Below are 26,238 nucleotides of genomic sequence, written 5' to 3'. Positions count from 1 at the left end.
ATCTTGATTTCTCATTCCACATAATATCTTTTGAGTTTAAATTTACATGTGTCCTAAGAATGGTGAAGTGAGTCTCATGTAGGCAACATCTATGGTACTTGATTCTTATTAGCCAGGCTTTGTGTTTTGGAGAATTTAATCTATTTACATACAAGTCAATTACTGGTAGATAACAAGGTACTGTTGTCATTTTATAAAGAGGTTTTTTTTGGCTGTTTTATCCTTTTCTTCTTTTTATGGGTTCTTTCATGGCTGCATTATTTTCTACTGGTATCCGTTTAGTTCAGATTGTTCTTAATGTGTGTGTGTGAGTATGTGTGTGTGTGTTACTGAGACTGTACCCAGGGACTTCCATTGAGTTATATCCCTAGCCCTTTTAAAAATTGTCCTGAGACAGGATCTCATGATGTTGCAAAGTTAAATTCTTTTTTTTTGTTTTTTTTTTTTGCTGTTGCTAAATTGTGGTTTTTTTTTGTTGTTGTTAAGTTGTCTACTTCTGAGTTAGTCTGTATTTACATTTATGGTAGTTTATACTGAGTTCTTATGCTACTGACATGTTTTAAAGAACTCTCCTTCTAACCTAGGTCTAATAATAAATTCTCTCCTCTTTCATTTCTCTCTGAAGTTTTTACTTGTCCATCATTTCTCAAGGTAAGCTTTGCCAGGTAAATTATTATTGCTTGATAGTTTTTTGTTTTGCCCCTCCCTCTACCCTTAGTAGGTTAAACATAATATTCTATGATTCCTTGGCCTGTGAGATTTCTGCTGAGATATGTGCTCCCAGCTTTATTCCAACGATTTTTTATATGAAGTACTTCTTTTCTCTTACCACTTTCAGAATTTTTTACAAAGTATAACACATCTTTATGAGGTCTTTATCGCAACTGAACCTTATTACAAACCTTTTATCTTTCTATCCAAGTTCTCACTATTATGTGGTTAAGCTGTCTCTTTGATGAAGTCGTAAAACATTTCTTCTTTGCAAGCTGTTCGACAAAATTCTGTTTCTCATTCCTTTTCATTTTTTTTCTTTTACTATTACCTGTTATATTTTCAAGTAATTTATCTCATGCTCATATTGCTGTTGTACTTGATCAGTGTGGCTGCTGATGCTCTTGCCTGCATTTTTTATTTCATTCATTACATTTTTCAGGTTCTGAGTTTTTTTGAACTTTTAAAAAAACTGACTACAATCTTTTGCTTAAATTTCTCATTGTAGTCATTTATTGTTTTCTTGATTTCATGGGATGACTTTTCTATACCTTTTTAAAATTCACTCAGCTTCCTTCAATTACTCTGAATTCCTTGTCAGGCAACACATAAATGTTCACTTCTTTAGGAGCAGTTACTGGTTCATTATTTTGTTCCTTTTGTGGTATCAGGTTTCTGACTGTTCTTGATCTTTGCAGCCATGTATTAATGTCTGCATATTTGAAGAAATAGGAATTTACTCTAGTCTATGCAGACAGCTTTACCTGGGAAACAAATTTACCAGCTAGTCTATCCTTAGATTTTAAGCATGCCATCTGGTGTCCTCTATGGACAGGACTGCCACTTCATTTATTGAGGAGGCTAGTCTGGTTCCTAGGTCAGCACATAAGAAGGTCTGGAGCTGTGTCTATAAGGCTGGATACAAAGCCTAGATCCACTGTGGGAGACCTACCGACTGGGCCTATAGGGAGACCTGGAGTTTTTATTCACAGAGGGCTAGGTATGATGCTCAAATTTTGACAATACCTAACCTGAAACTGGGGTGGGTCTAGAGCTTGAGTATACAGAAGGCAGTCAGTCAGGTGCAAGGATGGACCTGGAACCAGAATACAGTGGGACAAACCTTAAGCCTGAGACCACAGAGGCCGACTTGGAGCCTAGGTCTTCAAGGGAGGTCCCAGAGCCTCAGTAAGTAGGTGTGAAACTGGTTAAGAGTTCTACTGGGAAAGGTCTGCACTCTGGATCCACCAGAACCTGGAGTCTCATAGAATGGCCTAAAGTTTGGGCCTGGTCTGGTTCTTAGGCAAATGAATAGCTTGGCTCCAGAGGAGCCAGCCTGAGGCTGGGTGTGGGGGTGCTGCCTACAGGTGAGAGTTCATGCTATACCCTGAAGCCACAGAGGCTGACCTAACACCAGCATCCACAGGGTGATCCTGGACCCTGGATTCAAGAGGGAGAGCCAAACACTGGAGTCTATTAAGACAGAAATGAGTGGTGAGCTTGTTGTAGCATGGAAGCACAGGGGCCAAGCCAGAGTGTGGAGCTGTAGGGAATGATATGGCTCTAGGCAAGCCTGAAGCTCACAGTTATGGTATTTGGTCTGGCATTGAAGTGGCCATAGAAACTTTTTGTGCATAGCAGACCAGAGTCAGTCAGTAGCCAAGGAGCCTGTTGGGTTTTACACGGACAGTTTCAGCATTGGGGTTCATGACAAAGTCCAGTGCTTAACCTCTTTCTCCCAAGAACAGTGTGTTTTTTCATACTGGTTGCTCAATGTTGAGGCGAGGTGGCACTGATGACATAAAACTGGCGTATTCTCTCATTTCCTTGTGACTATATTTTTGTCAATGAGTAGTTGTTCAAATTGACACTCTGCAGTAGAGTCAGTGCTGTGAAATCACATTCTGCCATCTGGAACTCATGACAAGGCTTCCTCTTACTAGCTGGGGCTAGTACCACCATTTTTCCAACTACAGCCAGCATCAACAGTATATAAGTTCAACTACTTCAATGTCAATATCTTATACACAGGCCACTAGGCAACGCTCTGGCCCACCTACTTTGCTGACACTCAAGCCAGAATACCATAATCTCTGCTGCTAAAGAAGTCTTTAAATTTCAAGTGTGATAAGCTTTCTAACCTGAGAGCCATTCAGCACATAAAACTTTCAACATTCTGTGGTTTACTTCTTCATCCATAACACAGAATAACTTGGCAGATTTTCAGTATTCTCAACTCCTCAAAATGAACCCTGTATTAATCACAGTGTTCCAAAAAAATTTCTTTACAAAGAATTTCATAAAATGTTACATTGTCATTCAACTGCAATGAAATGTCTACCACCTTATAGCCATTCCAATAACTACTATCAAAAAATAAAAATAAACATAAATAATTTAAGATAAATAAGATGTAAAAAAACTGGAATCCTTGTACACTGTTGACGAGAATATAAAATGGCACAGAAACAGTGGCAATCAGTCTAACAGTTTCTCAAAAACAGTTTTCACATATGATCCAGTAATTTCACTGCTGAGTATACATTCTAAAGAATCTAAGATCTTAAAGCATATACCAGCAATCGCTAAAACATAAAAATAACCCAGGTGTCCATTAACCGATAACTGAGTAAGCAAAACATGATATATAATGCAGTTGAGTTACTACTGACCCTAAAAAAAGGAAGACAATTTTGGCATGTGCTACAATATGGATGATCCCTGAGGACTAAAGCCAATCACCAACAAGGTAACTAGAATATAACCGCAGGTACATGAAGCACTTAAATTTACCAAAATATCAAAATCAGAAAGGAGAATGCTGGTTGCCTGGAGCAATAAAAATGGACAGTTACCTTTTAATGAGTACAGAATTTCAGTACTACTAAATGAAGAGTTCTTACAATGACTGTACAATACTATCATTCATAACATCACTGAAGTATACATTTATAATGGTAAAAATATACTATTTTATGTGTGAATGTGTGTGTGTGTGTGTGTGTGTGTGTGTGTGTGTGTGTGTGTGTAGTACGTATGTATGGTTTTGTTTTGTTTGTACCGGGAATTGAACTTGCCAAGGAGGTGCTGGGCTGCAGAGCTGCATCCCCAGCCCTGGTCACATATATTTTAAAAATGCATTTTACCACCCTTCGTTGGAGATTCACAATGTACATAAGCATTTAAAAGAACTACCCGTGTTTTTAGAGAGGAAAACTTCAAGCTTGCCAGCTTCATCCACAAACACACTAACCTCATCTTCCTTCAATCCATTTTAATCCCAAAAGGGAGTCTTTCGCTCCTCTATAGCAAAAGTTATTAAACATATGTCTGACAGGGTTAGTACTCATTATTAAAGAAATTCTGTATGAATTCCAAATCACTATGAGATACAAGCCAAAACCTTTCACACAGCATGCAAGACTCTACTTAGAGTTTTCCAACTCTGAAGGCTTATCTTCATTGTCCTAACTTCTGGTCAGTTTGACCTAAAAGTCCTCAACTGTCTACTGTCCTCTGCATTCTGTATGCTGTTTTGTAATCTGCTCATGCTTTTGCCTCAATGAATCCTGCTCACGCTTCCAATTGCCTAACTTCCAAGAACACTTCAGATTTAACTTACCCCACCTAGTCACCCCAATTTTCCTGCCATGTAGAGTAGATTCCTACTACACACTGAGTCCCCTGGTATGTCTTTGCGCTCCCACTGTTCCCTGAGAATCACTCCAGTTCAGTGATTGACAACATGTGATTCTGCAGTTTTCACTCTGAGGAAGTAAACTGTAAGCTTCTCCTGAGTAACAACCAACTTTTCTTGTATCTCAACATACTGCAGGCATACAACTGCTAAACTCAATTTTTTCCTCACAACTGCTAAGGGAACAAAAAGACAAAAAGACTTCAAGAACACCCCAATTATCTATCTAATAGTTGCCATTCAATAACTGCTTGTCCAAATTTTAGAGACATTTAATAGGGGAAATACAGGGATGCTCCTCTCTCGATATGTTTAAATCATTACCTTCTTCTACCTGGCAATTATTTTCAAATAATGCATTTAAAGCAGCCTAGGGCACCGGAAAAGATATCACAGCCTCAGGCAAGCCATACTTACATTCGGCTAGCTTCAATGTCGTCAGACTGGGATTCTCCTGGTGATCTGTAAAACGTAAGTGAGGAAAAGTTAGAAAAACAGTCTATATGCCAAAAGGGACAGACATGTAACTTAAGGAAGACATATTTGAAAACTAGATCTAAGCACTAACTAGAAGAATCTTAAAAATAATTAAAGCTTTTAACATGAGAAAAACTAGTCAGCTCAGATTGCCGTACAACATATATTTTAAGGGCTGGACTAATAAACTCAATTTTTTTTAAAAGGCAATTACAAACACTCTTATACCAACACAAAAACCAACATAATCCAAAATTACTCACACAGTCAAATATGTACAATAAAAAACATACAACTATGAAATTTTCTATTGCCAAGTATTTATTATCCACATCAAATGAAGTGGCATTCATAGTCTCCAACTTCAGATCGAGGTCAGCAAACTGTAGCATGGGCAGACAAACTGAAGCTTGGGTCAGCCAGCTGTTTCTGTCATTCCTTTAGGCACTGCCTCTGGTTGTTTTCACAAGAAAAAGAGAAGGGCTGAGTACCTGTGCCCACAAAACCTTATTTATTATATGGTCTTTTAAAAAAAGTTTGCCAACTGGTGCTTTAGTTAATTCAAACTAAAATTTAAGCCTTGATGAATTCTGAACACTACTACCAGATGTTCCGTTCTGACCACAGTTATGTTGGTTTCAACAATGAAATTAAGTTTCACTTAAAAAACACATTGGCAGGTTATACTAAATGTCAAAAGTGTATCATCTAGGATATAAATGTTCTGCTATGGAAAACTGTTAATTAGCTTTATATAGCTTCTAGCTATTTTTTTAATTTTCTGAATATACTATAGCTGGCGTATATAGAAATACTCAAAATTCTAAACAATTTTTCACTTCTATTTTAAGGGTTATGAATCAATTTTTCCTATCTCTCTCATATTGTTAAAAATAAATCTGTTACCTTCTTCATTCTTATAATCAGTTTGTATAACAGTTAACTTCAAAAGGAAAATCAATGTAATACCTATTTCAAACATCTTCAAATTTCTAAAATGAGTTAAAAACAAGCTTAGGTCAAAAGCTAAATTTTCAAAGTGGCACGCAAAGATTTGATTTGTGAACTTTTCATTACCTTTAGACTTCCAACAATTTTTGGAGAAAATCTTTTAAGATCAGTCACTAATATGATGAAAATCTGTTTTCTAATTTCTTAGCTTTAAAAAAAAAAATCTCTTTCCCTTTCAAAATCCCTTTCCCTTTCAAAAAATACTCACTACAATTCATTAAGATCCCAAATCAAGAAGAAAAAGATTAAAATTTTTAAAAGGCTCCAGCAGGTTAAATATTTTAGATCTTTGTAGTTTTATTTTCAATTTTGACAAAATTATATCAGCGCTAAAAACAGGGGCAAGTTTGAGGTGGCGGTAAAACAAACACAAAACTTTTCTCCATCCTCTCCCCCAGGAAGCAAACCGATCACCTCTGGCACATACCTGGTCTCCACCAGACCTGTGGGTAAGTACCCCAAGAATGCTTCCAAACTTGTGCTGCCTAGACAGAAGGGCAAGAAACTGCTGATAACCCCATGTACCAACTGACACACTTTTGAAAGTACAGCCCTCCAACATCAAACGTCACACTGAAGGAAAGCAGAGGAGGCTTGCAAAACAAAAAATAAACCTGCTGGCACTATGGGAAGAGAGACAGACTAGAAGTTTTAAAAGAGGCAGCAAAAGTTTCAAAATTAGCAGAGAGAGAAAAATGTGAGGATATGATGACAGGAAAAAATATTACTGGAAACAGGGAAGACACAGAGGAAGAAGGAAAACAAATCCAATCTCAGAAGCACACCATGGAAGCACAGTAAAGGTGTAAGATCCTAAAATGGGACCAGATTCAACAAACCATCAAAGAGTTTCTGTATGCGGTTCCCTAAGCAAGAGAATGTGAATGTTAGCGTCAAAATGGCACCAAATGTTTGCAAAAATATATTACTACTTAATGCTTACACATATTAAAGTGAGCTACTAATCCATAAAGTCAAACCAAATCATTTAAACCAATTCAATCTAGAGGGACAAGAGGAAGAAAGGATTGAAAAACCGTTATCCTAAAACAAATCTGTCCTGTGTCCCTGAGACATACCAGGTTTCTATTCAAATTATACACCTTCTCAATCAAGAGAAAAGTAAATACACACACAACTCCAGAAATAAGTTTCTTATAGTAATAGTGCATGTCTGAGTAAATTCCTAGTCATCTTGTTCATAGTTTATTTCTATAATACTATAAGTAAGTTAGCAAAAATATCCTAATGTTAAGATTCAAACTCTCCAAACTATGACACAGACATACATCTAATAATAGCTCCTATGTTTGTTTTTGCCTAGGAGCTAATTTATTCTCTTTTGCCAGTATGCAAGAAATAAGACTTAGTATATGGTACTAATTTTACCAATTCAGAATATTCACTAAAAGGGAAAATCTCATTTTTACAACATTGCTGACTTAAGTTAAAAATTTCCCGGAATAATAAATTAAAAAAGGTGCTTTAAAACAAAAATATAACAAAGTAACGTTAAAAAATAAAAACTAAATCTTATTACTCTCATCTCAATGTTAAGCCTTGATTTGAAATGACAGAAAATAAGGGATCCCAAAAGCACATTATCTGAACACTAGCAAATTCAAATGGTGGCTCACTCCCAGTAACACTGGTGTAGTTTCTCTGCTGTGTAAGCCACTCCTTAACTTCACTGTAACTTTCTAGGAGAGAAAAGTATACTAGTTTTATTCATGCTGCACACGTTTCTGGAGAGATATTTAAATTTCCACCACATAAAAGGCACACTGTAAAATGCATATTGAGAAACTGTTTGTATCTTTGCTGAAATACTCAATCTCAGGAGAGGGGAGTGAAGACAAATATTTTAGGAAGGAAGTTCAGTGGAAAAATAGGCTGACTCTCAGGTCCTCTATTCTTAACAATATTCCTGCCAACTATACATTTTCTTCATTTTTTTACAGCATGTATTTCACTTTACAATGACAGCCTTTTAAAGGCTGTAAAACAATATTCAAAATTACCTTTTACTAGCTGTGGCCATTCGGTGACATCAGGGTGATCACAGCTTTGAGTCACTGATTAAAAACAGGTTGTCACACGAGTCTAGCTGCTAACTTGATCTGATGGTAGGCTTAATATCTCTAATAAATTAAACAAATCTTCAGTTAGAACACTTTAATATATAAACCCAATCATTGTTTAATAAATTATCTTCAAACCTTCAATTTATATGGCAATGAAAATTTTCTCAAAAGAATAACTACAATACAAAATCTTGTACAGACTATTTTTCAGCATGATATTTTCTTAAAATGATCTCTTCACTTGAGAAAATGTGGTATAAATATCCCTAACCCAAAAGTCTAAAACACTTAAAGTCCTCAACTTTTTACAGTCATGTCAGCAACTGAAAGCTTTGGATTCTGGGACATTTCAGATTTTGGATTTTGGATTTTTGGATGAGGTACGTTCAACCAGGGAGATCTATGCAAATACTCCAAAATCCGTAGAACAGACACCTGAAGCATGTCTGATCCCAGGTATTTTAGCTAAGGGACTTAAAATGTCATAATCTCTTGTGTATTTTTAACATGACTTAACAAAGCATTTTGGTTAACAGTATCTTGAATCTCATATGGCCCCTCCATAATCCAGGCAGCTATTCTGATTTAATAATAATAATAGTAAGCCTCAGAGTGATTAACCAACTTGCCCAAGATTTTAGAATTAGTATTGAAATGAGAGCTAAAACCAAGATCTACTAACTTTCTACTTAAGAAGATTTTTGTTTTGCTTTGATTTAGTTTTGGTATGGTTTTATGATTTACATACACATAAATGATCGAGAATTTAGACTGTGGAATAAGACCTGACCATTTTGTCAGTACTTTAAATGGGACTAATTTAATCACAGGATTCTTAAAGTGATGGAAAAAGCAGTCACCAGGTAGCCAAATTCATACTGAAACAGTTTTGTACACACACACACACACACACACACACACACACACACACACACACACCTCAAGTCCTACTTATTCTGTATTTAAATAGTCATCTGACGGCTAAAAGTCCTTGGGTGCTGCACAAAAATAATGTGTTCTGCTCTCAGTCCTAAACCATTTACATTCTATTTTAGTAAAGAATACTGCAAAATATGAAGCAAGCTCCCTTAACAGACTATTTTTTTCTCCCATACATGGTCTTAACCAAATTTTTCTGAGAGACCCCTTAACCATACTGTAAGCCAATTAAAGTAGACCCTCTTAACCATACTGTAACTCTGGCAAAGACATTCATCTGAAAAGTCCTGGATCATTTCATGTAACTAATTTTTTTACTCATGACCAGGCCAAAACTGAGGCATGGACTAAGGAAAGATGAGAAAATGAGGAGGGACCAAGACCCTTCAAAATCACTGTCTTCAAACTAACAGATGAGGAGAGAAAGTAGTTCAACAGCACAGATTCAGAATCTAACACAAAATAGCAAGGTGTATAAGCAAACCCCAAGAGAAGGGTTCGAACAGCTCTATGCTTGAGCCCAACCTTTACAGCTATAAATACAGGGCTTCAAATCCAGACACTGACTAGGCTGGCCTGAGTTTAGGGAATCCCAACAGACAGGATCTATAGTCCCCTGAAGAAATAACTTGCTACCCTATCTACCGTGACTCTGTGTCTCTTAACAAGGACTTAGGCACTGCTGAGGTGAGACCAGCAATGGCAGTCCTAAAGAACACTGTGACAAAGGCAGTTCGTTCTCTCTTGACTTCTCATGGGATTAACAGTGTGTGTAAATTTATATGATCCAAATGAATCAAACTTTCCAACTTCTAAACACAAATTTTAAACGTTAGAGAATCTTTCATTGGCTTATTGAACAACATATTTTGAAAATTACTAAGTCAAGTACTCTTCCAGTTCCCTCTTTTATGAGGTCCAATGCTCAACAGCAGACAAACAGGCTCCAAAGCCAGTCTGGATTCATGTCCCTGTGTAGTTACTGCTAGCCAGGAAATCTTGGGCAAGTTATTTAACCTCTCTGAACCTCCTTTCCTTACAGACGGGATTAAGACCGCAGCAGTATCTGTCATGAAGATGAATCAGCTAAGATCTGAGCTGCTCACAAAAGCAGCTAGCATTTTACACGCTCACAAGTGGGAGCAATGCTGACCCTCAAGGCCTACTGCAAATGCACCTCCTCCCTCTTCTTCAGCTCAAGACTCTGTATCTGCCTCACAGCATACCAACCTCCTGTGAGTTTCTTCAGTACACTACTTGGGTCCCTCATCAGTCTACCTGTTAGCACTGTTATTTCCAAATTAGTGTAACACTTTAAAAATCAAAGATGCCCTAATTTGCTGCATGCAACTGACATTAAGATAATTCATGCAATATGAATTTCAAAAAATAAAACAGAAACATACCATATTTCGCCAAACTTCTGAGGAGCTGGTGAATTCTAAAATCAGCCTCTTACAGATTTTTAACCTAAAATATAAAACACCTCACTCAATTCTTTTTATATAGACAACTGGATAAACTTTTTTAAAAATTACTAACATTCATTATAAAATCAAAGCAAATTCACCTTCCATAATAATTATGAACACCCAAAAATGTATCAAAAGACAATTACCCTGCTATTGTTGCCAGAATGTGTGGCAGGGTGGTCAGGCAGGCCTGTGGCCTGTACACTGTCAGCTGATGAAACCATTTCATTCATTCATTCGTGAATGAAATGTTTCCCATTTTCATTCACAAAACATAGTGCTTTCCATTTCATTACCTTCCCTAAAAATAGGCTAAAAATATATAAAAACTGTCGCACTACATGCTTCTAGTCCCTTCCGATACTTAATTTTATTTTTAATTAAGTTTTATATGCTGAGTATCTGCTATGTAAATATCATTTGCCTACTACTAGTCCTAGCGTAACAACTACTAGAGGTTCCTTGGAATTTCAAGTGTCAGGCTGTTGTATAGGAGAAAATGTACTTAAAAGCACACAGAATACCTTCCTAGCATATAACAGGTTCTACATACTGTGACAATGATCATACTTATATAAACCACTAAACAACTACTAAAACTTAATTCTTACCTCTCAAAAAAAAATTTATTCAGAAGCTTAAAAGCAAGAACCAAAATAATCTCTGTAAATTCTTAAGTCATTTGTAAACAATCGGCATTCCTCAGTGGAACAGGAATTAATGTCTTTTAATTCGTTCCTTTAAATCCACCCAGTATCCTAAAGCCAATGGAAGAAAATGAATACTGCATTATTTTTAATAGAATTAACCCAATTTTAAGACTTCTAAGAACTGAATCTAAAACTTTGGTCTACAACAGAATCACCTGAGGAATATACAAAAATGTACCCTCTTGGGTTCCAACCAGAGACTCTGATTCAGTGCATGAGGCGGGAATGCATGAATCTGTGATTTAATATGCATTTATGGGATCCACAGATCCCACTCCCATTATGCCTTTATATTTATACCCTCAACTGCACATTTTTTAAGCCCTTATCGTTGGAGCTATTAGTCTGTAACTACCAGTTATCAAAGGTAGACAATCATTTGAAAATCTCATTAGCACTTAAGGACGGTGTTTGTAAAACTAAATTCAATCATTTCATAGAAAATTCAGTATATTTTGAGTATTCCTGATTTTGCTGTCTTTCTAGGTACAGAAAAAAAAATCGGTACCATTCAATATTTTCTCCCCCTCATTTTTATTTAGCCTAACTACTAATTCTCAATCATCAAATTCTTAATAATCATTCATTCAAAATACAACAATTAGATTGCCTACCAAGTGGATGAAATCCATTACAAAAAAGCTTACAGTTCTCTTGCGTTGTGAGGGAGATGGGCACAAATAATAAAGACCGTAGTAAATCATGTAATTAGAACACACAGTTAAGGACTAGAGAAGATATACACTATAATAAAGAGTCCTGACTTAGTCTGGAGGAAAAGACATCCTTCATGAAGGATGATCAAGGGTTATCACACACTAAATTCTGTAACGGGAGAACTATCAATCTAGTTACCCAAAGCAGCAAAGCTTGAGTTGTGTTCAGTTTCTCTCTTACCTAGTGTAACAATCTGCTCAATTCTACATAAGGCATTCCCCCATCCTCCAATACTACCTCTAGTTCTTCTGATGCTTCTTACTTGCTTCAGAATTAAACCTAATCACCCAATCCTGTCAAAAATAATTACACAATTTGGCCAAAATCTGTCTTTCCAGACTGCACTCTGAGAGCATTTGGACATCCTTTACTTTCTTTCTTACTGTCAGTGCTTTAAAATAATCATAAACACATTACAAATGATGAAACTTTTAAATGACTCATTTTAGGTTCTTCAATAAGTGCAAAGTTAAGATTCAAACCTAAATTTACATTAAGGTTATGCTCATTCATTGCACCCCACTTTTTAAAATGTATGTTCAAACTGTACACCTTTAAAATGTTTTTATCCATGCTTACCAACAATGCCACATTTAAAAGCCACCTTATTCTCATATTCATTTTACCTTTTCCTTCAAAACTGCTGCTGAATTATCCTCCTAAAAATTAGACTCTGGCCATAATACTCCAATCTTCAAACATTTCTGTGCCTTCCCAGTGCCAAAAGGATATACCCTTCAGACATTACCCAGGGCCTTTACAGCATCTCCCTCAGATGGTACCAACATCGCTTCCAGGTGCAAGAGCTAGCCCTGTCACTAAGGAGCTGCCTCAGGGCAAGGTGTCCTTCTAAATGCCTCTCCTATGCACAACCACTGTCTCCTCTGTATATAAATGTATGTTCCCAATACCATAAAAGAATTTATTCATTTCTGCCTTATATCTGTAATTTTATTCTTTATATTATAGCTATAGTCAGCTGCTAACTAATTGAAAAGGATTATTTCATCTATATTCTTATTTTTATAGTAAGAGTAATCTTGTTATCACACCTCTGTGGCACAGGTGGGAAAAAAATGAACCAGGATCTATTGCTTGACAAGATATCTTGAGCTAGTTCCAAATGTAATTCATGTATGAACAAAAGGAGGTATCATTTCTTCCCACGTTAACATAAATTTAATGCAGTGGCAATTTAACAAGAATATATTTAATAGACTAAATATATAATAATCAAAAAAGTTTTATTTCTAATAGAAGAATAACGTCACTTTTTTTCAAAGAACTTGCTACCAGCTATTCAAGTATAGTATATTTAAGTGGCATAATTAACACTGGTACCACTGTCAAAAAATGTTGACAGTATATACTAAAACTATGTACACACCCTATGACTGGAAAATTTACCAAGTAACAGAAATAGATGTAAGTACATATGTTCATAAAAGGACATTCACCGAAATGCTCAGAGCTGAAATTCTCTCAATAGCCACAAACCACAAATGACTAAAATGACCAACAATAGCAGTATATTCCCAAAACAAATACTTCAGAACTACTACTAAATAACTATGTCAGCAATAAATCTCACAAACTCATTAAATGAAAAAAGCCAGAAATAACTGACTACATGCTCCTTGAAAGCTGAAAATCTCACAAGTCAATCATTTGCTTAATAACCTAGCCTACCAAACATGTCACTTAACATACAGTACAGTAATTCCCCCTTATTCAGAGACCAAAATCGCAGTTCCTGTGGCTGCCTGAAACTGTAGATAGTACCCAAGTCTTTGTACAGAACATGCATACTTAAAAGTTTAACTTGTAAATGAGACACAGTAAGAGGTTTATAGCAATAAGACAACAATTATAACAATGTACTACAATAAAAATGTGCCTATTTCTGAAAATAGTTGTACTCTACTAACACCCTTCTTTTCATGATGAGGTTTGATACTTAAGAGAAGCACTTTATAGCGTCTTTTTGACATACTCATACTGCCAGCAGTACTGATCTTGTTTTAGGACCATTAGCACAAAGTAAAATGAGGTTACCTGCACAAAATCATGGAACTACAACAGTCAATCTGACAACCACGATCAAGATAAAAACCAACACATCCAGATTGAAAAAGCTGATGGAGTCAATAGAACAAGGATTCTCAAGTATCTTTTACGAATACACCCAAATATACAATCAACTGAAACCATGAACACGAGTCAAATGAACTTCTAGACACGCAATACAGTACCTGAAATTATTTATCATTGAAAGAGAAAAATAGTGGGGAAAAAAGCCAACAAACATATATGAAAGACAAAAGAAATGAAGAAATACACAGGATGCTAATGACCTGTGAAAAAGATCCAATGGTCTAACACACATCTAACTGGAGCACCAAGAAGAGATGAAACGGTGTGGTTAAAAAAATACATTAAGAAGAAATGACAGCTAATAATTTTCCAAGTTGGATGAAAACAACATATGAACTCCTCTTTTAAAAACGTAACAGAACAAAACAGAACCCTCTGCAACTCTCAGCTGGGCCATCACAAACATAAGACAGTGACGAGCAGAACCTTAAGAGGCCAGAGCTGAGCGCGGTGGCACATACTTGGAATCCCAGCTCATTAGCAGGCTGGGGTGGGCAGATGACAAGCTCAAGACCACCGTGGGCAACTCAGTGAGACCCAATCTCAAAATACAGAATAAAAGGCCTAAGGGTGGGGTAGGAAGGTTAGGTAGAACCAAACTTCTCATCAGCAAACAAATGTGGAAGAAAAATTCTCCAATTTGGAATTTCAAGTTGAAATATCCTTCAAGAAACGAAGACAAATGACTATACACCCACCTGACAGGCTAAATTAAAAAGACTGACAGCTCTAAATACTCAAAGAATGTAAGGCAACTGGTACTTGCACAAACTGGTGATAATATAAATAAAAGGACTATTATGAGAAAAACATCTGATAATTATTTATAAAGTAAGCCTATAACGTTATTTGCATTCCTAGGTATTTACCTACAAAAAACCTATCATGTGTCCATATAATTATTTCTCCACGTAAATAATAAGTACAGCTTTAATAATAGCCAGGACTCAAAACAGCCAAGATGTCCTTAAACAAAAGAATAGTTTCAAACTACGTAAACCTTAAATGACATGGCTGAATCCCAAAACCATGCTGAGTCAAAGAAACCTTTGTCAACACAAAAGCATTGCATGACCCATTTACATTAAGTCCTAGTGCAGTTGTATCCAACCTACACCCCACTTATTTGCCTTTATTTTTTAAGTGAACAGAAACTGTCTTGGGCTACATAAAAATATATAATTAGTGTGCAAATAAATAACAAAACTTTCTTTTTAAATATTTTTCTAAAGGGGGTGTGGGTCAACATTTGAACAAGCAATTCAATGATGAAAACAAAAACTGGTTTGGAGTAATACAGGAGAAAGGACTTAACAGTCCTAAGTTCTATCCACCTGATAGGACTTTACTGTACTCTTTGCATACGTTTGTCAAAAATCACGAAATAGTAAACATAGAACACTTTTCCAAAATTGGCCAATATAATAATTCATCTCTGAGTTCTTAAGAATGGTATTCTTCCGTGCAGTAAGTAAAGGAGTTTGTGACTCTTCCTAGAACTTCAGTACCCTTTATGGCTGTTTCAATCAAGAGTGCAGAAGTATGTGATTTCTGATACTGAGTCGTAGAAATGCTATGGACTTCTACCTTGCCTTGCTGATATACTCACTCTGACGATCTTCCAATCATGCTGTGAGGGATGCACCCATATGGCAAGCAAGCCAGCAAGCTACATGTTAAAGCAGCACGAGAATAGCCCAGACCAGAGCTCCAGCTAAAGTCTAAACGCATGCAGCAACTTGGGACTGTGTGTGAACAAGTCTTCAGTCACCTCCAGTCCCCAAGTCACTGCAGCAGATATGCTTAGAGCCAAAAAAAATCATCTGGCCAACCCCTGCTCAAGTTAAGATTCACAAGTGAAGTGATTGCTGATGTTTAAGTCATGACAGTTAAAGTGGTATGTTACACAGTACTAGATAAATGGAATAGTATACTAAATTCTAGTTATCAAATTCAATACTAAATTACTAAATTTTAGTTAATATGGAGGTATAATCAAAACTATGGGCTGGGGATTTAGTTCAGCAGCTCAAGTGCTTGCCTACTAAGTGTGAGGTCATGAGTTCATGCCCAATACCCCTCCAAAATCAAAACTATGGTTACAATATAGAAATAAAAAACTATAGTGACTATTTTTTTGAAAAAGTTATTACAGTAGAAGAAGCACTGCCATTAGTCTTCCTCAGAATCCTCTCCCTTGCTTCAAACACCTGCCAGTATCTCAGCGGTCCCAGCAGTCCCCTTTCATCAGTGTCTGCAGCTGCACTGCCGCTGCAGCCTCGATGTCCTGGGTTCCAATGTTCTCCTCGTGGTTGTTTGACTCCGAGGAAGAGCCAGCGGTCACCCAGCGCCAGATCTCGGGAATAAGGACGCACCGTTACGTGGTTTGCACGAGCCTGCCTTTCTGCTGGATGGCACTTGGCACGCACAGCTGTTCTTCACCATACTGCATGAAGACACTCACCAAAAAGGACTTCAGAACTGCTTCGGTAAGTGACAACAGTGGTATAGGCGTGTTTGAAATGAGGAGAATTGTGAGGAGGCGTAATAGCAACGCATCTTTTACTGCACTAAAATGGATAGGTAAGACAAAGCAGATACAGCAAAACACTAATTTTGAAGTTTTATTCAATTATTTTAAAGTCTGTGGAAGTCTGAGAGTTTTTGTGATAAAATCCTGGCTAATAAATGAAATTAAGGTATTTCCACACAAAAGTTGAAATATTTTGAGGCCAGTATACAGCTTCATTTTAGAAATGTTAGAAGTTCTTCACATAATGAACCCTGGATCTACAAAAGGTGTCTACATTAAATCTACACAAAAGAAACAAAAATGTTAAATATGAGTAAATACCAAAAGAAGATATTCTTTTGAACTTTCTAAGAAATAGATTTTTTAAACAATCTATTTGTAACGTGCAAGAAAATATAAGACCACAATAGCAAAAGGAAAAGGGATTATAAATGGACATATACTACTCTAGTGTTCTTACAATATACACTAAAAGGTGTATTATTTGTGAAGATAAACTGAAAGTGCATACTGTGAGCCCCAGAATAGTGACGGCAAACCTTCTAGAGCTTTTAATGATACAAAGAGCCCACTGCAGCATACATGCCATAGGTTCACCATCAATGTCCTACAGTGACCACTAGGGGTAGAGAGGAAACACAGGTACAAGTTAGCAGTAGAAGTCACAAAACCCTAAAAAAACTCTTCAATTAATCCCAAAGAACGCTTTATGAAAGAAGGAAACATTTAAAAAGGAAAAACAAGACACACAGAAAATACTGAAAGCAAGCAGGAAAACTAGGAAAAATTTTAAAAAGAATAGACAGAAAAGTGTCTTCAACACCACAATATTATCAAAGATAATAAACGTAAAAGGGTTGAATCCTCATAAAAGCAGGTAAGGTAAAAGCTGATGTAAAAAAATATGCAAATATATGCTGGCTGGCTTGCTTGCGTCTTTCTTTTTGAGACAGAGTTTCACTATGCAGTTCAGGATGGCCTTGAACCCACTTTGTAGCTCAGGCTGGCCTCAAACTTGAAGCAATTTTTCTGCCTCAGCCTCCTGAGTGCTGGGATTGCAGGCGTGCACCACTACATCTGGCAAGTATATGCTATCTAAAAGAAAGAAATATTAAATTTAAACATACATCAGTTGAAAGTAATAGAATAGCAAAAGATATAATAAAAACTAATCCTAAGAAACAAATGTCTACATTGATAAAGGACAAATGAGACTTTAGGTTACTATCAGATAAACGTAGGTATGTCATAATGAGAAAGATACCAATTCATCACAGAGACTGAACATTTCTTTTTTGTTGTTGTTGTTTGTTTTTAATTTTATTTAAAGAAAACTAAACAAAACAGAAAATGGGTGGAAATAATACATACTTGCAAAGAAAAAATAAACAGTAAAAAATCACTAGTTGATGATTATAGATTGTCCTCTTACAAATACTTATTCAAGATACTAAAGTGGAGCATATAAAGTGGGGACTCAAACAATGAGACTGCAACCAGTTCTATTTAACAATTCAACAAAAACTTAAGAAATATGGTTATCAATCCTATACACTTAAACATACATGCAGTTATCCATATCTTCAATTACGTTGAGATTGAACAAACCCAAGCAGTATAATAGCACTCTGAACAAAGAATAGTACTACGGCTGGGTTTCACATTATGACACTCCAGGATCAGCACTGGGTACTTTAGTATCTCTTTTTCTTCAAAGTATCTGTTCATTTCATCATGTGTCATAAGATCAGTTCTCACAACCTGTTTATAGATTCTACACATGCAAGAATATTAACATGTATTTCTATCCTTTCTATATTAGAGGGGGAAACAAAACAAAGCAAGACAAAACAAAACATATTCCTATAAACACATGAAACGAAAAAGACATTTAAGACGGTTGTACAAGGAGTTCTACTATAGTTCCTGTGTTGTCTCTTGTTATCTTCAAAAGAATTGGCTACATCATCAGACATAGTATAATTGAATATATCAGTACATAACAGTATTAATAAAAACACAACTTTGTATATAACTCTCAGGCTTGATACTATCAATCATATCAGTTCTGAATAAAATCTGTCAATACCAAACAGCAATCAAACAAACCACATTTAACTAAGATCAGTCAGGATAAAACAGTATAAGTCATACAGGGCTCTAGATTAAGATAACAGGAAATTAAAGATGATTACTGTGCTATATCCTCATGTTTTGGGGATAGTTGTCTGTGCCCTCAAATCTAATGCAAGTAGACAAACTGGGACAGAATAAAAGCTATCAAAAAAAAATCTAAGCAGAGTGGTGTGAGTAATCCTGATACACTATTAACAATATCTTCTGCCATCTTTTTTAAGACTCTTCCCTTTCACTCCCGCAGGGCACACTCTTGTCTTTTTGGGTCTAAGACCCTTGGTTTTAAATTGTGTGTGTGTGTGGGGGGGGTGCAACCTGCTATTTACCTAAGTGGTTCTGAATCTTCTAATTGTATTCCTTTACCTATTAAAGCCTATCTTTCCAACCTATCCACAAACACTGGTCTAGTTGCCCCTATTACTCTCTGGTTCTCTGTCTCATAGAGCATTGTTTTCTCATATTTGATTTTCAGTCCATGTACTCTTTTTCATGTAATTATATTTCCTATAAATAGCATCTCGGTGGACCTTGCCTCCTGATCTATTCCATGTGTGTTTTTTTTTTTTAAATTTAGTGTATCAGTGCCAAAACAAACTTCTCTGCCTCATTTCTGTTATGCTCTTTTTTTGCCATCAGTTGTCTGCTTATCTTCTTCATTCTGTTTTCTGCTCCATTCACTGAGGCTTCTCTGCCACTGTTTCTGGAATCCTAGTACTTTTCTCTCTCTCTAGAATACCCTGCAGTATTCTCCATAGAGTTGGATTGATGGCTGTGAATTTCCCAAGTTCCTCTTTGTCTTGGAAGCATCTTGTTTCTCCATTAATTTCTAGAGACAGTTTAGCAGGGTATATCAGTCTGGGTTGGAGGTTATTTTCTTTCAGGGCTTGGAATATTTCAATCCAGGCTCTTCTTGACTTGATGGTTTGTGTCAAGAAGTCTGCCATTACACTGATGGGCTTTCCTTCATAAATTATGTTTCTTGTCTCTAACAGCTTTTAATATTCTGTTCTTATATTGAATTTCTGGGATCTTGATTATTATATGCCTGGATGTAGCTGTTTTGGTTGTAGGTGGCTGAAGGTCTATATGCCTCATACATCAGAATATCATTTCCTTTTCCTATGTTTGGGAAGTTTTCCTTAATTATTTCTGTGAATAGCCTTTGTAGTTCCTTTCTTTGTACCCCAGCTTCTTCATTCACATTCTTTATTCTCAAGCTGTAGATCCTCTTGTCGTCTTCCAGCCTTTTTTATTGTTTCCTTGTTATTTTTAAAAAGCTTTTCCTTTCATAATCCCACATTGCAAAACTGTCCTCCAGTTTGGATAATCTATCCTTAGTTTCTTTCAAGCAGATCTGCCATCTTTCCATAGAGTTTTTAATTTCCTGGTAACCTCTTTGAATCTGCTTCATGTATTCTATATTTTCTTTATATTCTTCATCAAATGGTTTTCTCCTTTGAGTTCCTCCCTTCTTCCGTCTGTCTTAAGGGGCGCTTAGCATCTCTTTTATTAATCTTCTTGTATCTTGCTTTACTTGGCTAAATATTTCACTTTTAAACTCGTATGAGGTCCCAAAGTTCTCTCTTTATGTCCACTGGCACTGTGTCTGATATTGCATGTTTGCTGTCCTCATTCTCCTTTGTATTTACCTGTCCTGGGTCAATGTTCTCAGGGTTGGGACCTGGGTACTTTTTGTTGTTTCTTCTTCCCATCTTTTTTGTTTCTTCCAGGAGGCCCCAGTTTCTTTCTCTGTTCCTTACAATTCTTCTGTGGCAAGCTGGCTGGGCAACCCTTCCCACTGCAGTGTGCTAGTGAGTTGCAGACAGGGGCAGCGTAAGCTGGCCCCTCCCCTTCGGATCAGTCAAGCTGTTGAGGCTTCACTGCCTTAGTGTGGTTAGTGTGTGCCACTGCTGTAGGGAATTGATTTCAGATAACCTATTTGGTCTCAGCCAGGTCACGTGACCCAGGCCTAGCTCACTCCACCAATCCCGTTCAGAAAAGGAACGACTGACTGAAGTCACTGCTGCCGCTTGTACTTGCCAGTCCTGCCCGGTCCCAGAATGTCATCCAGCAGAGCCTCCTTTCTGTGGAATGGCTCCACTCCCATCACTCACCACAGGTCAATGCAAGCTCCCTGCCAGCTCAGCTCTGCGTCTGGCTGACTGACCCCCGACCTCAGTGTGACTGTGTCTCCAGTGAGTTGAAGAGGCGGGACCTCAGATGGCTCAGCAAGTCATCTGTTGCAGTGGGAGCACTGAACCTTTAGCTGTTCCAATAATAACAGCACCAGGACTGTATGCCTGATTGGTCCTTCTCACCTTAGTTTCTTCTTGGGACAAGAGAATTCATCTCCCTTTGTTCAGGGCTCCCCATGCTGTATTATGTTGAACTCTAAGTTGACTATCTCAGGGAGCCTCTGTAGGCAGCTGTTATCTATCCATCATCTTTCGAGACTTAATATTTCTAAGTATCAATATACCTAATAACATGGCTTTACAAGATATGAAACAGAAGTGCATAACAAATTCAATATTGCAGTTTTGGAGATTTGGAGTATTGGAGATTTCAATGCTACTGTCTGACTAATAAAACTATGAGCCAGAAAATCAGTTACATGGCAAAGGAATACATGTATCCATAAAGAAATACATGTGTCTGTCTGACAAAGGGCATACTCCTCTGAATGAAACTGAGTGCAACACTTAACATGCACAAAAGGAAATGTCACAGCAGTCTCAGTCACTAGAAAAATGTAAATTAAGACTTCATATCCATTAGAATGGCAATTTTTTTGATGTTTCATATATCCACGGGGAGAGGGCGTCAAAGTAAATTTTAATGAGGACATGAAGTACCATGCTCCTGTACTGCTGGCAGATGTAAAATGGTATAACCAATGCAGAAAACTGTGGTAGTGCCTTAAAAACAATAAATAGAGAATTATCATATGGCTTATCAACTCTACACATAGTATTCAACCAAAGACCTGAAAGCAGGGACTCAAATACTTTTGTATACCAGTGTTCATAGTGGCCATTTTTCACACAGCCACAAAGTAAAAACAACCTGAATTTCTCAATTATAAGGAGCTAAAATGCAACACACAGAGAATATTATTTAACCTTAAAGAGTTAAATTCTAGCACATTACAACATAGATGAACCTTGAGGTCCTTAGGCTAAGGGAAATAAATTGGACTCAAGTACCAATACGTGGCTCCAGTTCTGTAAGGTAGCTGAAGAAGTCGAGAAAGGGGTTATCTACACTAGGGAAAGGCAGTAAGGCAGAGTTATTATTCAGTGTGTGCCAAGTGTCAGTTTAGAAAGACAACAAAATTTCAGGGATGGACAGTCATGCTGGGTGCACAATCCCATGAATGCACATTCTGTCACTGCACATTTAGAAACAGTTACAACAGTATGTCTGACGTATACATTTTATCACAACCAAAACCAACCATCAGAAAAGTCAAGGGATATGTCATCTCTCAGAATGTCTACAACTGAAGACTGAGAGTACCAAATGTGTACAAGACTTTGAAGGGAATGGAATGCTCTAATACACTGGTTAGAATACAAAACTGAACAATCATTTGGAACATAATTTAGCAGTTCCTTAATAGGTAATACAAACTTACCATGTAACCCATCAATTCTAAATTAAGGTGTTCTAGGAAACTGAAAACATGTTCATATAAAGGCATACACACAAAGAATTTCTTTTCACAGCAGCCTAAAATTAAGAACAGTCCACATCAAAATAAATACATAATCAAAAAAATTGTGGTCTAGATATATTGTTCCAAAAAAACAAAATTAATGAACACAAAATATGTAGCTAAATCGTAAAAACTAAAAGAAAACAAAACAAAAAAAGGTATGAACTATATGACTCCATTTATATCCAATTCTAAAACAAATAAGAACTAACAAGCAGGTAAGTATCATTCTAGAGCCAAGAAAGGGAATGACTTCAGAAAGACATGCATGAACTTTTAGAGACAATTCAAATATTCTGTATCACAGTTCTGGTGGTAGCTACAGTATACATATTTGTCAATATATTTTAAAAATGGACACATTTTATTGAATATAAATTTCAACAAACGATTTTTTTTCAAAATTTATATAATATATAAAGAAGCAACCTTTTTAACCAATGGAAAAAGGTCCATTATGTGGTCAAGATAATGGGCTACCAAGTGGAATAAAAAGGGATATAATATACTATTCTTGTACTATATATAGTATTGTGCCAAATGTAATCTCTGTCTAAACCACATACCATATTCAAAAATGTTTACTCGTATCTAAATCTACAAATCTAAACCTATAAAGTAGAATCATAAAAGTCATAAAGAAAAGACATTATATTTGTGTAAGCATGCGGAAACACAGAACAATGGACAATGGACAGATTTACAAAAAGAGAGAAAGAGAGAGAATGAATTTCAGAAGGCTCCCTATAAATATTTTTGGAATCTACCGAACAGAAATAACAGGTGTTATTACTTGTAAAAGTCAATACTGAAAGCAACCTAATTTCCACAATAGAAAACAGGTCTCATAACATATTATGAACCCTCTCAGTTCCTAGTCCAGTTCTAAAGATTGCTTAGAAAAAGCTTGGTATGATGGTGCCCACCTAGAATCCCAACCAAGTACAAGGCCATCCGGGGGAAATTAACAACAGCCTGTCTCAAAATAAAATATAAGAAGGGCTGGGTATACAGCTCAGTGGTAGAGTGCTTGACTAGCATTAGATCAAGCACTAGGTCTAATCCCAAGTATCACCAAAAGTAACTCAAAACAGGTAATGGACTACAATGTAAGGATTCCTTTATGACCTTGCATTAGGCAATGCTTTCTTAGACGATGACACCAAAAACACAAGCAACAAAAGAAAATGCACTTCAACAAAATTATAAAGTTGAGTGCTTCAATGAAACTATACCCAAGTGCAAAGATAACCATGGAAAATGGTGGAAAAATATGGAATCACACATCTGGTAAAGGACTTACACACAGAATATACAAGGAAAAGGATCTTAAAACCCAGCAAGAAAAGTAATCCAAATAAAAACCATACAATAATGCATCTACTTTATAAATTTATGGCAACTGCTCAAAAGTTAAACATAGTTACCTATGACTCAACAGTTTCATGCCTAGATAAGAAAATACGTTTACACAAAAGCTTGTCTATGAATGTGCACAGAAACATTACTCATAAAGTCTAAAAAATAGAAACAAATGAAATATCTACTAACGACTGAGCAATATATGTAGAGTAGTATAGTCATAAAATATTATTGAGCCACAAAAAGAAATGATGTACCGTTATGGCCAACATGAATGAACCTAAATGAACTTAGCATGCTGAACAACAAAGATGTCATACACAGGACAACACTGTATCATTCCCTGAAGAAACTTGGTAAAGTGATTTTAAATTATTATAGAGTAGTAACAGTTGAAGAAAAACCAGGACAATTCTGAAAATAAATAAAAGGGGAGGCTTGGACCCCTAAATTTCAAAATTTCTATGAAGCTATTATAAATAAACAATTTAACAGATAACTGGATAACGGTATTTATGGATATCAGTATTTATGCACAACGGAGTACTACCCTGACATGAAGAAAGATATATTTCAGGCATGTGTAGGCAGATGGATGCAACCTGAGAACGTAACAGGAAGTGAAATAAGCGGTTTGTCTTGCAGGAAATGACGGATGATACATAGACAGACAGCAAAGACTTCGGCAGACAACAGGAAGTAGGGAGAAGCCCAAAGAATTTTACAAATTCTCTATTCCGCTGTTTAAACATACTTTACTATATACGCTACTGTTTTCATTTTATACTATTAGTTTCTCTTAGTTCACTGCAGAGAAAATTGTTTGCTTTTATCTGTTTCTTCTTTGTAAGCAAATCTCTTTTGTCTTTGACTTGTACTCTGAGTAACATTTTGGCCTTTCTGTTAAGATTATGGTTCACAGTGCACTCTTTATTGTTATTCTCTATTTTGTTAAAAAACTTTTTTCATGGTTTATTTTTTAATATTTTCTTTATTAATATTTATTTGTATTATATTCTGATTTTTAAAAATTAAAGAATGTACTATTAGTATGAAAAAAATTTAAAAGCAAATACAAGGAAAAGAATAAAGAACTTAAAATCTGACATGAACATATGGGAGATGATACAAATGACATTTTAAAATTATGTGGGAAGAATTCAGTATTGAATGTTGGAATTACTAGTTTTTTATTGGAGGTGTCTCTTGATGAACACCTAAGTGCAACATTCACTGGAAGACACTCTTTAATAAATGGTCCTGGAGAAACTGGCTCTGCACATGCCGAAGATTAAAACTGGATCCATATATTTCTTTTTTGGGGGGTGGGTACCAGTAATAGAACTCAAGACTTTGCACTTTCTAGGCAGTGCTGTGCTGCTGAGCTATACCCCTGGCTAGTCCCACATATTTCACTATGCACTAAACTAAATTCAGAATGGATCAAAGATCTAAATATTAAAACAGAAACATTAAATCTGTTGGAAGACAGGAGAGGTAAAACTCTTGAAGACACTGGTATAGTCAAAGACTTTATGAATAAAATCCTGATCACAGAGAACTATCAAAAAGAATCAACAACTGGGATCTCATCTTATTAAAAAGCTCTGCACAGCAAGAAACCTAAGTACAAAAAATAAACAATAACCAAAGGAAAAAAACAGAACTATTAACAGACAACACAAAAAGGTATTTCTTAAAAAGCGCAATTTACAAGACTCATTTTGACATTAAAAATTGAGACTCATTTTGACATTAAAAATTGAGACTCTACACCACAAAAGAGTAACACAATGAGCAGGATTTTAAAAGTTACTCTAACTTGCCTTGACTACACTATAAAATAAGAAGGCTAGATAAATAATCTACTAGATATTTCTCAACATGAATGTTATACAAGTGTTTCTTTCCTTTTAAAAATATTTAATTTGTGAGGCATTTAAAACACATAAACTAATAAAATTCTTATCTCTACCAAAAACAGAACAAAGCAAATACAAAATAAAATGGGATACCATTTCAGTTTATCCTATTACCAAATATTTGAACATCTGACAATCTGAAGCATGAATGAAGGATGCTGGACACAGAAATGCCTCTGCAGGAAATCCATTTACAGAAGAATGTGGCAGTACTGTATCTAATAAAGATTTCTGTTCTAAACACAACTAAGCCTCTTCTACTTTCACTTCTTCTGATCCTCCCAATAAAAATACCTGAAGTATAATACATTTGATACATGCATACAATGGAGTAAAGCCAAGACACTACTAAAGCCAAGTAAACAAGGTGTTTATACCAACAACAATCTCTGAAAAACTTAAAACACTGAGTTAAAAAAGCAAGCTGATGACAGGCATGCAAAAAAAAAAAAAAAAAAGATTTAACACCACATACCCTTTATGAATACACATACACATAAGTATAAGAACGTGAAAGGTCCTCTCTGGGTGAGAGAAGGTCCTAGGCCTTAGAGAGGGGGTTGCTACAAGCTGATATGTAAAACTGTACTTTTCC

The 26,238-nt window shown here is 36.1% G+C and overlaps 1 protein-coding gene across 15 annotated transcripts in view; it reads right to left on the bottom strand.

The window, feature by feature from the left end:
- The window catches only part of Ube3a (ubiquitin protein ligase E3A), a 113,328-nt gene that overhangs the window by 78,934 nt on the left and 8,156 nt on the right, over positions 1 to 26,238 (bottom strand). For 8 of the 15 annotated variants that reach the window (XR_010047759.1, XM_063249543.1, XM_063249539.1 and 5 more), the window contains exons 2-5: positions 11,003 to 11,149; positions 10,326 to 10,389; positions 7,918 to 8,037; positions 4,826 to 4,870 (exon numbers count right to left, since the gene is read on the bottom strand). Coding sequence is in view for 14 of the 15 variants with exons in the window: in XM_063249543.1 (XP_063105613.1) it covers positions 4,826 to 4,870; positions 7,918 to 7,937 (65 nt within the window). In the remaining variant the exon portion in view is untranslated. The remainder of the gene's footprint in view (positions 1 to 4,825; positions 4,871 to 7,917; positions 8,038 to 10,325; positions 10,390 to 11,002; positions 11,150 to 26,238) is intronic. The other 7 variants (XM_063249533.1, XM_063249532.1, XM_063249537.1 and 4 more) reach the window with 4 other exon arrangements.

The sequence above is a fragment of the Cavia porcellus genome, unplaced genomic scaffold (assembly GCF_034190915.1).
Source record: "Cavia porcellus strain 051 isolate PalLab524CR breed Dunkin Hartley unplaced genomic scaffold, mCavPor4.1 scaffold_6, whole genome shotgun sequence".
NCBI classification, from domain to species: Eukaryota; Metazoa; Chordata; class Mammalia; order Rodentia; family Caviidae; genus Cavia; species Cavia porcellus.
Note: the sequence above shows the minus strand (reverse complement) of the source record. Positions and strands in the feature narration are given on the sequence as shown.